The sequence below is a fragment of the Saccopteryx bilineata genome, chromosome 4 (genome assembly GCF_036850765.1).
Source record: "Saccopteryx bilineata isolate mSacBil1 chromosome 4, mSacBil1_pri_phased_curated, whole genome shotgun sequence".
Classification (NCBI taxonomy): domain Eukaryota; kingdom Metazoa; phylum Chordata; class Mammalia; order Chiroptera; family Emballonuridae; genus Saccopteryx; species Saccopteryx bilineata.
The window spans coordinates 89,983,169-89,995,497 of NC_089493.1; the positions used below are offsets into that span (position 1 = coordinate 89,983,169).

The following is a 12,329-nucleotide window of genomic DNA, read 5'->3' on the forward strand; positions in this document are numbered from 1 at the left end:
TATTGGCAGAAAAATAGACACTCAGACCAATGGAACAGAATAGAAAGCCCAGAAATAAAACCACATATATATGGTCAAATAATCTTTGATAAAGGGGCCAACAACACACAATGGAGAAAAGAAAGCCTCTTCAATAAATGGTGTTGGGAAAACTGGAAAGCCACATGCAAAAGAATGAAACTCGACTACAGCCTGTCCCATGTACTAAAATTAATTCAAAATGGATCAAAGACCTAAATATAAGACCTGAAACAATAAAGTACATAGAAGAAGACATAGGTACTAAACTCATGGACCTGGGTTTTAAAGAACATTTTATGAACTTGACTCCAATGGCAAGAGAAGTGAAGGCAAAGATAAATGAATGGGACTACATCAGAATAAAAAGGTTTTGCTCAGCAAGAGAAACTGATATCAAAATAAACAGACAGCCAACTATACGGGAAATGTTATTTTCGAGCAACAGCTCAGATAAGGGCCTAATATCCAAAATTTAGAAAGAACTCATAAAACTCAACAACAAACAATCCAATAAAAAAATGGGAAGAGGACATGAACAGACACTTCTCCCAGGAAGAAATACAAATGGCCAACAGATATATGAAAAGATGCTCAGCTTCATTAGTTATTAGAGAAATCCAAATCAAAACTACAATGAGATACCACCTCACCCATTAGATTAGCTATTATCAACAAGACGGTAATAGCAAATGTTGGAGAGGCTGCAGAGAAAAGGGAACTCTCATCCACTGTTGGTGGGACTGTAAAGTAGTACAACCATTATGGAGGAAAGTATGGTGGTTCCTCAAAAACCTGAAAATAGAACTACCTTATGACCCAGCAATCCCTCTACTGGGTATATACCCCAAAACCTCAAAAACATTGATACGTAAAGACACATGTAGCCCCATGTTCATTGCAGCACTGTTCACAGTGGCCAAGACATGGAAACAACCAAAAAGCCCTTCAATAGAAGACTGGATAAAGAAGATGTGGCACATATACACTATGGAATACTACTCAGCCATAAGAAATGATGACATCAGATCATTTACAGCAAAATGGTGGGATCTTGATAACATTATACGGAGTGAAATAAGTAAATAAGAAAAAAACAAGAACTACATCATTCCATACATTGGTGGAACATAAAAATGAGACTAAGAGACATGGATAAGAGTGTGGTGGTTACCAGGGGTGGGGGAAGGGAGAACGCAGGAGGGAGGGAGGGAGAGAGTTAGGGGGAGGGGGAGGGGCACAGAGAACTAGATAGAGGGTGACGGAGGACAATCTGACTCTGGGCAAGGGGTATGCAACATAATTTAATGACAAGATAACCTAGACATGTTTTCTTTGAATATATGTACCCTGATTTATTAATGTCATCCCATTAACATTAATAAAAATTTATATTAAAAAAAACAATATGCTTAGACAACCAGGAGACTTAGTTGTAAATTTGATCTGAACTCACATGTTTTTTAAAAAATTGTTAGAACAATAAAGACCACAGGAAATATGCCAAGTTTTTACCTGAATGGCTATCTGCTTGATAAAATTATTACTAATTTCTTAGCTCCCTTAATTCTTCTGAATCTTCCAAATTTTGTTTAAATATATTACTTTGATAATCAGAATTCTTTTTTTTAGTTACAGCCATGATATTGGCCCTCAGGGTGTTGCAAGAATTAAAAGAAATTATTTATATGTAAGAATTTGCCACGGTAACTGACATAAGATGAGTTAGTTATCTATAAGGATTGTTTCCCTTTCCTGCCAAGTAAAGATTCAGGGTAAATAGTTTTAGTATTTAAGAACTCAGGCTTGCTCTTAAAGACAATTTAATTTGAATGTTGGCTTTCCCAATTATAAGATGTAACACCTTGAGCAAACTAATTTATCTAAGCATCAATAATTTTACCTATAAAATAAAAAGCATGGTAATAGCTATCATACTGAATTAAATTAGCTTATTCATAAAAGTTACTTATCTTACTGCCTCACTTAACTCATGCTTTCAAAAAATATTAACTGTTAATATATGTCTGGCAAGTTAAAGGCAGGTACTTGCATGTGATGAATTCAAAAATGAGTAAACAAACTAAGAGAAAGAGACTCAGAATTGTATGCCAAATGGACAGTATGAACAGATGGAGACTTATTGGTCCAATGTGAGAAAAGGATTATGTTTGAAATAAACTCATCCAAGGATGAGACCCTGGGGTAATGTCCATCTAGCTGAGGGAATCTCAACAAAGAGTCCCCTTAGGTAAGCTGGCTGTAGTCCAGCAATAGTTTCATTGGGGACAATCCAAGCTTTGGGGAGAATCCAAGATTTCACTCTCATCACTGCTGCAGGGGGAGGAAACACATCTTTTCCAACTTAAAAAAAAAAAAAAAATCCCAAATGCACTAATGGTGAAAGCACCAGAGATAGAACTCTGAGTTCCAGAGGAAGAGCAGGGGAAGGCTTATCTGCAGACACTGTTCCCTTTTCCTAATCAGTGCCTGAATCAACTGCTTCAACAAAGGGTGGATGCGCATATTTCACAAATGTGGGATGGAGAAAATATATGTTACATTTTCAGCATGGAAATGTAAGTTTGAGAAAGTAGCTTTCTACCTCTCTAGTTGAAAAAGAAACCATTACTTTCAAATTTTGTCAACTGAAAAGGCAAGTAATAATAATTATTATCATATTGCCTTCATCTCATTCTTTCTACTATTGCCATGGGTTTTTTAGACTTTATCTAAACTACAGGGTTCTCCTTAAAAAAAATTTTCTGAAGAAAAGTAAAACACAGACTGAAAACTAATATCATTTTGTTGTTGTTTCTTTTAGGGAAGAAAAGTAAGCTGAGGATGAGATATGACTTTTTCCAGTGGGAAAGAAGTAATAACACAAATTTTCTCCAGAAAGTGATGACTAGTATGTCTCATAACATTGCATTTGAATTTTTAAACTTACCTTCTCATCCTTGCCCTAGGTTTATGACATGGCATTAGTGGCCCAAAAGTAAAATACAGCCTTCAGGATGCCCTGCTGGAAATTTTCCCTTTCTCCTCAACCCTGGCACAGAAGCTGGCTGACCTTATTGTCTTGAATCCAAGAATCAAGTAAAGGGGAGATGATACCCTGCATGGTAAGTTAAACATAACACAAGTAGTGGGCTTCCTAGTACCTTGGAACATTCCAGGAATAGTAAAGGTAACAAAAAGAGCTTAGGGAAGATGGAAGATCCAGAAGGGTAAGTACCTCCAAAAACAATATTTTATAAAGATTATTTTATCACATTATAAAAGTAATAGATGTTGCTCATAGAAATTTTGGGAAATATAGGCAAATATAAAGAAGAAAATTATATAACCTATGATCTGACCTTGAAAAACTCACCACTATTAATTTTGTTTTATTTCTTTCCAAGAATTGTTTTATTTCCTTGTGTTATTTACTTTTTCTACAAAAATGTATATAAAGAACTAAATAAACCATGGCTACACAAAGAACTCTATTAAGTATAAAGAACTTTATAAAGCTTTATTACTCAAAGAATTAGCAATACCTATTAATTATCAGAAATTTAGAATCCCAAGCCCTATACATTTCTTTTGAGTCAGAACCTGTAATTTAACATGATCCAGAAAATCTTAATCACTGTTATAAACTTGCTTATTATTAATTTTTTCTACACCTCTGATTGTTTTGTAATGGGTTTAAATGTTTTAAAGTTCCAGTTATTCCCAAACTGCCTGCCAGAAAAATAGTTTCCAAGTTTTTATTCCCTCCAACAGTTCTTCTGAATGTCATTTCATTGCACCTTCACAACACTGCCACTAAGATTATTCACCTATGATAATTTGAAAAGCAACAAAAAATTATATTTTTTGTATTTAAATTAACAACCTTCATCTAAAAAAATGTGAAAGTTATAGACTTAACTCCACAATTTACACTGAAATTTCATATTCACTTCTTAAAATGCCCCTTAATTTTACTGAGAAGAATATAGCTAAGTGAGAGAAGTGGAGATAGTGAGATAGACTTCAGCATGCACCTGGGATTCACCCTGCAACCCCGTCTGGGGTCGATGCTGTAGTACTGAGTTATTTTTAGCACTTGGGGCTGATACACCTCTGTGCTGGAGCTACCCTCAAACCAATAAAGCCACTGGCTATGGGAGGGGAAGAAGAAGAGAAGGGGGAGAGAAAGAGGGGAGAAGCAGATGGCTGCTTCTCCTGTGGGCCCTAACTGGGAATCGAACCCAGGATGTCCATATGCTGGGCTGATGCTCTATCCACTGAGCCACTGGCCAAGGCTGAGAAGACTATATCTAATTGTTAAGACAGTTCACTATGCAGGAATATAAATATGCATTCTAAAACATTCTTTGCATTGAAAAGTATAAAAGAATACAGTAGGAATTCCATAAACCTTTGAGTTTTTGAAATGATTTAGGCCAGCTATAAAGTGAAATGAAGTTTAGAAGATAAGTTTGAAAAGATTGTTCCTATGACATGTGTTTCATAAATAGTAGCAAAGTGATAGCTAATAGAAAGTAAACTAAAGTTTATGATAAACAGCAATCAAAAAGTTAATGCTGCTATTTAAAAATATTTTACTGAATATGTTATGAAATATTGTTCTTTAATTATACAAGTACTGAAACTATATAAGCTTGACAGTATTATAGCTAGTTCTTAAATTTTCTAAGGTCAGAAATCCCAAGTCATATTGTTATCTTAGAAGTAATTTTAAGGAAAAAAATAAATAAAGAGAGGAAAGAGAAAGAAATAGACAAGCATACAAGGAGACAATTGAAATAAAGTGATTATAAAGAAAGAATGAGTTTCTTTAAGGAATTTAGTAAGCTTTTCCCTGGATTAATACTCAGAGAAGGTCTTTCCAACACCAGCTGATAGCACAGTGGGAGAGAGTCTTCTTCCTTGTAAAGTTTGTGAGATGAATAGAAAAGACTAGGCTATCACTTGTCCTCTGGAAAGAGAAAGAGATGTGACCCATCAATTTACACTAAGAGTATAGACAACTCTAAAAGAAAATCTCCCTACCAAAAGGAAAAGGAGTTAAAATTTGGATAGTCTGAATTGATACGTGCTGTAAGTATAAAACAGACCAGATATTATACACCAAGTATTTAAAACTGTAAAATAACACTTTTGTAACTTTAAAAATTCATTTCATGTTGAAATGACATTATTTTGGATACACTGAGTTAAACAATATATATTATTAAAATAATTTCACCAGAATAAAAGGGAGATTGACATGAAGATAAAGCACTCAATTATCTTAAATAAGCTAAAATTTTTAAACATAGGTAAATTATATCCAAGGGTGAAGATGGAATTTACTGAAATGCTTTCAAAGCCACTAATGGTGTTTTTAAAGAATTCTGAAGAATGAAAAAGTATTTTTTAAAAGCTGAAGTTGAACAAGGGTACCAATTCTAAGTCCAAAAATGCTTTCTAAAAACTTTTCATAAACTATCTGTTTAATAAATTTTGCCAGGATGTTTTCCAAAGATACAAGGTCATTTTCATCACCTTTGTATTACTTATCTGTCTTTAGCTTGGCATCCACCTATAGTTGTTGTTTTTTCCTTTCCTTTTCTTTTCTTTTGACAGAGAGTCAGAGAGAGAAACAGATAGGGACAAACAGAAAGGGAGAGAGATAAGAAACATCAATTCTTTACTGTGGCTTCTTAGTTGTTCATTGATTGCTTTCTCATAAGTGCCTTGACTGGGGGGCTACCACAGAGCGAGCAATCCCTTGCTCTAGCCAGTGACCTTAAACTCAAGCCAACGACCATGAGATCATGTCTATGATCCCACACTCAAGCCAGGGACCATACTCAAGCTGGTGAGCCGGCTCAAGCTAGATGAGCCAGCGCTCAAGCCAGAGACCTTTGGATTTCCAACCTGGGTCTTCCGCATTCCAGTCTGATGCTCTCTCCACTGCGCCACCACCTGGTCAGGCTATAATTGTTGATAATAACAGATGTTGACATAGAAAAAGTTTTATGTGATCTGAAAAATATTTTCACATGTTCTACATAATATTTTAATCAAAGACACAGATGAAACACACAAGAAATTGTATCAAATTTACAGACAATAAAATAGAAAAGAAAGCTAATATCTGAAAGTCTTAAGATATTAATAGACTGAAACAATTAGTAAAATGAGTCATTAACTTCCTTCACTTTAAAATTTGAATGACACAAGCATCAGATGGGGCCAATCTGATTTTAAAGAAGTTCTTGTGAACAAACTCTAAGAGCTTCAATAAAGTAAAAATCCAATAAAAGTAAAAGTATAAAGTTACTGTCCCCCCCAAAAAAACTAATGTCAATTAAATCAGCATGAATTTCTAGAGCAAAAGAGATTATTCTAACACCACTGTATATCATGTTAGTCACACAGTGTAAGGAGTAGTGTGTTCAGTTTTAGTAAGATCACATCTTCAGAAAGGTATGAGCAATCAAAAGGAAGCAACCAGGATGGTGAGCACCCTGGAAATTATGCCATATTCAGTTGAAGAAACCAGAGTGCTTAAGGTAAATAGAGAAGACTCAAAGAACACAAATACCTTCCTCAAATATTTGTTAAGTGCTGCTGTGTAGTAGACCTATTCTGAGCCATCGGCTTATTGTAGTTGAAAGAACACAAATCTCCCCAGCACTGCCTCTTACTGCTTTCATGTGGTTAATTTCTACTTCTGTAATTGTTGGAAGAATAAGAAGGTAAGTCATGAACAAAATCTTAACAAAGTGTGTACATATGATGGGCACATAATTTGTGTTCATCTCTTCCCTGAGGCAGAAGACCAAGAGGATAAGTTAAGATGTCCAAGTGACTCAGGAATATAATGAAGAAAAAGGAAGTTTATTACAATAGCTATAACAGAAAGCTGTCTGCTTTTCAGTGAGGTCTTTGTCATGGATTATTTCAGCAGAAGCTAGATAACCAACTAGCAAGAAGGTTGCTGGTTGAAGGAGAGGCTAGAGAACCCCATAAATCTCTTCCCATTCCAAGATTCAGTGAGTTTAGATCAATAAGAAAATGTGATTTTGTAGATCCCATTCTAATCCATGATATCTATGAAGCCAGTGAATATGAACAATATATTATCACAAGAAATTGAGGGCTAGACTTGACAATCTTTTTTTATTTCCTCCAGAGTATAGAAGGAAACAGGTGAACATGGAACAGAATTTAACTATTCCCTTGAGTTCCTAGGAAATAACACATTGAATCAGTCATCCTTTATGCTACAAAAACAACTGGAAAAGAAAATTTTAGGTAGTGGTAAAAATGAAATAACATCTAAATGATGAAAAATTTTTATACTTGATCTTAGCCAAAAGCTTTAAAAGTGATGATGAAAATGTTTTAAATGATGAAAGTAATGATAAATCAAAGGGCCCAACAAGTATAATTGTAGCATCCCAAAATACCAGGAAATGATTGCCTGTATTCGTTTCACATGTCTCCTCAGTGTCCATCATTGATTCTTAGTATCTACCTTATTTTTTAAATTTCTTATTTATCTTGATTTTGTATAAATGCATAGGGGTTATTGGCCTCAGATTATGGAGAACAGGGAACTGAATATTGCAGATCACAAAGTCAAGTAGGAATAAAATCGCTCTGCTAATTACTACCAGCTTTACCCTTCTCACTTCAGTTTATTTAAGAGGGATCACCTCTTTTTTTAACTACTGCCATGAAATAACACCTGAAACATCTCATTTTCAGTGGCCAGTTGATGCCATTTTATGACCACATTTGAAAATACATTAAGTTCAGCTCTTGAAGTATATATATGTAACTATTTTTATTACAAAAATAAGATAGCCATATAAAAATAACAAAATTAGGAACATAATTCTTCTTAAGTGGTATGATTGAGGGGTGCTAGGAAAACCCCACCTTCTTCCCTTCAGACAATGGGGTGATGTCTATAACAATAGCTATAGTTACTCATTTTATTAATCTGATTAACTTTTTCTTTGGGATGGGTGACACTTTAGCACATTTATGCTGGAGGTCCTCTAAAATGGTGGTGGGGGGGACAGTAAAATAAGAGCCAAAAAGCATGGAATCTTATCCTGTCCCTGTCACTTACTAGTTTGGGATTTAACCTCTTTTAGCCTTTATCGCCTCATATATGAAATAGAAGCCATAATCCTTGCTATGTTTCCCCTACAGAGTAATTAAGAAGTACCCCCCCACACGCGCACCAAAAATTAGACATAAGGGTTTAACTTGTTTAAAACGGATCTCTTTCAAACTGCCCTCCCAAAGAGGAAGTTGCCTCCTTCTTATCTCCATGGAAATGAAGCATCTGTTGCCCAGTGCTTAAGGCAATTACTTTCTCTGTCTCGTGGTTGATGTAAAGAATCCTGCTATTAGCTTGTCATTTCCTACAACTGCTGCTGCAAAGTTAAATCGCAGCCCCCAGTCACACCAGGAGAAGAGCTGGTGCCCCTTTCCTCCAGCCATAAACTCTGAGCCTGGAAATAGGACTAGAGCCAAGTTTTCTTCATCTTGACATTATAACCCAGCTCTAATTGTATTAAGGAAGGAGTTAGCACTGCCCTTTTAACTGTGAGTTAAAAGAAAACTCACAGTTCAAAATTGGGGTGTGCTCTTGGAATGGAATATCCTAGATCTCTGTTTGCCATTGTACTTGTAACGAGCAAAACGTCCTGCACGTCTGTGACTGACGCAGGTCTACATGTTTTCTCCAGTAATGTGGTGAGTGTGCCATCTGGTCATGAGCCCTTGTGTACATAACATGAGAAAGGAAAACTGTTCAAATCTTTACAGATGTTAGGTTTAAATTGATGAATGCATTTATTGGATATTTCCCCCTAGAGAACTGGTGTTGTTAAGAACACATGAATAGAGAATGTGAGCTCTGGGTTTCTAATATGGGAAAATAGGAAAAAAATAGGTGAAACGGAGATAATAGACCTATATCCCAAACTTCTAGGTTAAACTTTGGCCTAGGTCAAAGCCTAAAATTCCAAAACATTTCTTTCTATCCCCTGTGTTCAAAAGAATAATCAAGCTTTCTCCGGGGCTGAATAAACCACAAGATCAAAGAATACTGGGAAGAAAAAAGGTTACACTAAAACCTGATTTCCATAAGGCTGCCTGTGTTGAAATATTATTTGTTGGTGCTTCTGTGTTAAGATCATTTGAGTACAGTCTAATCCTCATTTCCCAGGAAATCCCACAGATAAACCAGATGTGTGTGGGGGAGGGGCTGAAGTGTGGGAAGAGATCATCGCTCAGGAGGCTTGGCAGATTCAACTAGGTGACCTTCATACAAACTACAGTCGTCGAAGTGATCCTGTCATTTATTTTTTATTAAATTTATTGAGGTAACATTGGTTAATAAGATTATATAGGTTTCAAATGTGCATTTCTATGATAATGATCTGTATATCACATTGTGTGCCCACCACTCAAAGTCAAATCATCTTCTGTTATAATACATTTAACCCCGTTTACCCTTACTGTCTCCCACCTTCTTCCTTCTGGTAACCACCATACTGTTTGTTTGGTTTTATTGTTTGTTCATTTGTTGTTTTCAACTTTATATCTCACATATGAGTGAAATCTTATGGTTCTTAACTTTTTTTGTCTGACATTTCATTTAGCAAGATATTCTCAATGTTCATCTATATGGTCTCGTGGCAGTATTTCATCTTTTCTTATGGCTGAGTAGTATTCCATTGTACATATATACCAATTCTTTATCCAATTATCTATCAAAGGACACTTCTGTTATTTCCACATCACGGCCACCAAGAATAATGATTGTTTAAAAACTGTACTGGTGTCTCTACAAAGATGATGGTTATAAAGAAAATGAGTGCTTTAATGTGTTTGATGGACAAAAAAATTGTCTTAAAAGAAAGAATATTAGGGAGTTGTATCTGGTGTGGTCTAAAAGGACTGAGGAGCACTCTCTTATTCATACATACACATGGCACACACACAGAGATATATACATGTGCTTAGCCTGTCACATGGCTAAAATTCCACAAGCAAAAACATTGTCTGGCACTTTTAAAAATTTTTATTTAGAAAATTATATTTAACAGGGTGATATTGATCAATAAGAGTATACAGGTTTCAGGTATACATTTCTATAGCATTTAAATTATTGATTATGTTGTATATCCATTACTCAAAGTCAAATTATTTACCGTCACCTTATGTCTGTCCTTCTTTACTCCCTTTCTTCCCTTCCCCCTCCCCCTGGTAACCACTTCACTTTCATCTATGTCTATGAGTCTCAGTTTTATATCCCATCTATGTGTGAAATCATACATTTATTAGATTTTCCTGCTTTATTTATTTCACTCAATATAATGTTCTCAAAGTCCATTCATGTTGTTGTAAATGGCAATGTCATCATTTCTTATGACTGAGTAGTATTCCATAGTATATATGTACCACTTTTTCTTTATCCAATCTTTTATCGAAGGACACTTTGATTGTTCCATGTTTTGGCCACTGTGAATATTTTCATATATCACTTAGCAAATACTACTGTTTTGTTCAGTACATTTGTCAATTCTAATTGTTTTAGAATTGAATTGTTCGTGTCAAAGTTTACATCTCAATTTAGCTTTAACCAGCCACCTATTCATATTCTCTAGACCAACATCTTCCAAATTTGGGTGTACCAGGCAATCCAATGAAAGGTACAGAAAGGAAATATCTGAACTATTATTTTCATTTTAATTCTAAGAAAGGTCTTTTCAAAATCTTTACCAGTATTTACGATATTGCTTCACAGTGTATACAGTTTAAAAGTAAACAGTCATATATAAGAGGGTATACCCAGCAACTGAATTGTTGGGTTGGGATGCCCCATTAAAAATAAATTTGCCCTATGAGCAGAAAAATATACTCACTCTCCTGGGGAGGAATCGGGAAACAAAAATTCCTTTGTATATATAATTTCTGCTTCACTTCTCACAGGATGAAAGAAAATGACCTCAGAGAGCAGTAATATTTCTCACACTGTGAGTGAGTTTATCCTCTTGGGCTTCCCTAGCCGCTGGGAAATACAGATCTTCTTCTTTTCCATATTCTTTCTGACTTACATGCTGACCCTCCTTGGAAACATGGCCATCGTGTGTGCAGTGCGCTGGGACCACCGGCTCCACACCCCGATGTACATCCTGCTTGCTAACTTCTCCTTCCTGGAGATCTGCTATGTCAACTCTGATGTGCCCAACATGCTGGCCAACTTCCTCTCCCAGACCAATACCATCTCTTTTGCTCAGTGCCTCCTCCAATTGTACTTCTTCTTCTCACTGGGCACAACTGAATGCTTATTCCTCTCCATCATGGCCTATGACCGGTTTCTGGCAATCTGCCGCCCCCTGCACTACCACACTGTCATGACTATTAAATTCTGCTGCAACCTGGTCATCTTTTGCTGGGTGTATGGTTTCCTCTGGTTTCTGATTCCAGTGATATTCGTTACCCAGCTCTCATTTTGTGGCCCAAATGTGATTGATGACTTTCTGTGTGACCTGGGTCCTCTGTTGGCCCTGGCTTCAGCTTGTGTCCCAATTCCAAGGACTGTTCTCATGTGTGGCACCATGAGCTCCCTCTTAATTTTTGCCACATTTTTCTACATTGTTGGCTCCTATACACTGGTGCTGAGGGCAGTAATGCAGATGCCCTCGGTTGCTGGACGGAAGAAGGCTTTCTCCACCTGCTCCTCACACCTGGCCGTTGTGTTTTTATTCTACGGTTCTGTCATGATGACATATGTAAGCCCAGGGAAAGGACAAGCAGAAAGCATGCAGAAGTTCACAACTTTGTTCTACTCAGTTTTGACCCCTTTTTTCAACCCCATGATTTACAGCCTTCGGAATAAAGAAATGAAGGATGCCTTAAAGAAAGTTCTAAGAGGTTCCTAAAATTGGTCTGTGATTTGGTGAGTTATTTCCAGATGAGTTCAGGCTGTGGGCCTCTTGTCAGTGCACAGTTAGGAAACTAGAAAGTAGATATGAAATTCTTGAAAGTCATTTTAACACCCTAAATGCCAGGACATTAATGAGTTCCTTCTCTAGGCAGAATTAATCACCTCTTCCTTAGCACATCATTTGTACTTCTATTTAAAATATCCTTCCTTCTTTCTTGTATTATAGTTAGCTGTTCACAAATCCATCTCTACATACCTCCCCATCTTTACTAGATACTGAGTTTTTTAAGAGCAAGGATTATGTTTTATTTCTGTAATTCCAAAACCCTGCACAGTACCTATCACAAAA

General features: G+C 36.1%; 1 protein-coding gene across 1 annotated transcript; it reads left to right on the plus strand.

Annotated features, from left to right (window-relative positions):
- Positions 1–3,063: 3,063 nt before the first annotated feature.
- On the plus strand, positions 3,064–12,089 carry LOC136334451 (olfactory receptor 11H6-like). Its single transcript, XM_066274687.1, has 2 exons — positions 3,064–3,143; positions 11,023–12,089. Exon 2 carries the CDS (start codon positions 11,034–11,036, stop codon positions 11,973–11,975), a length of 942 nt encoding a protein of 313 aa, XP_066130784.1. The 5' UTR covers positions 3,064–3,143; positions 11,023–11,033; the 3' UTR covers positions 11,976–12,089.
- Positions 12,090–12,329: the final 240 nt, after the last annotated feature.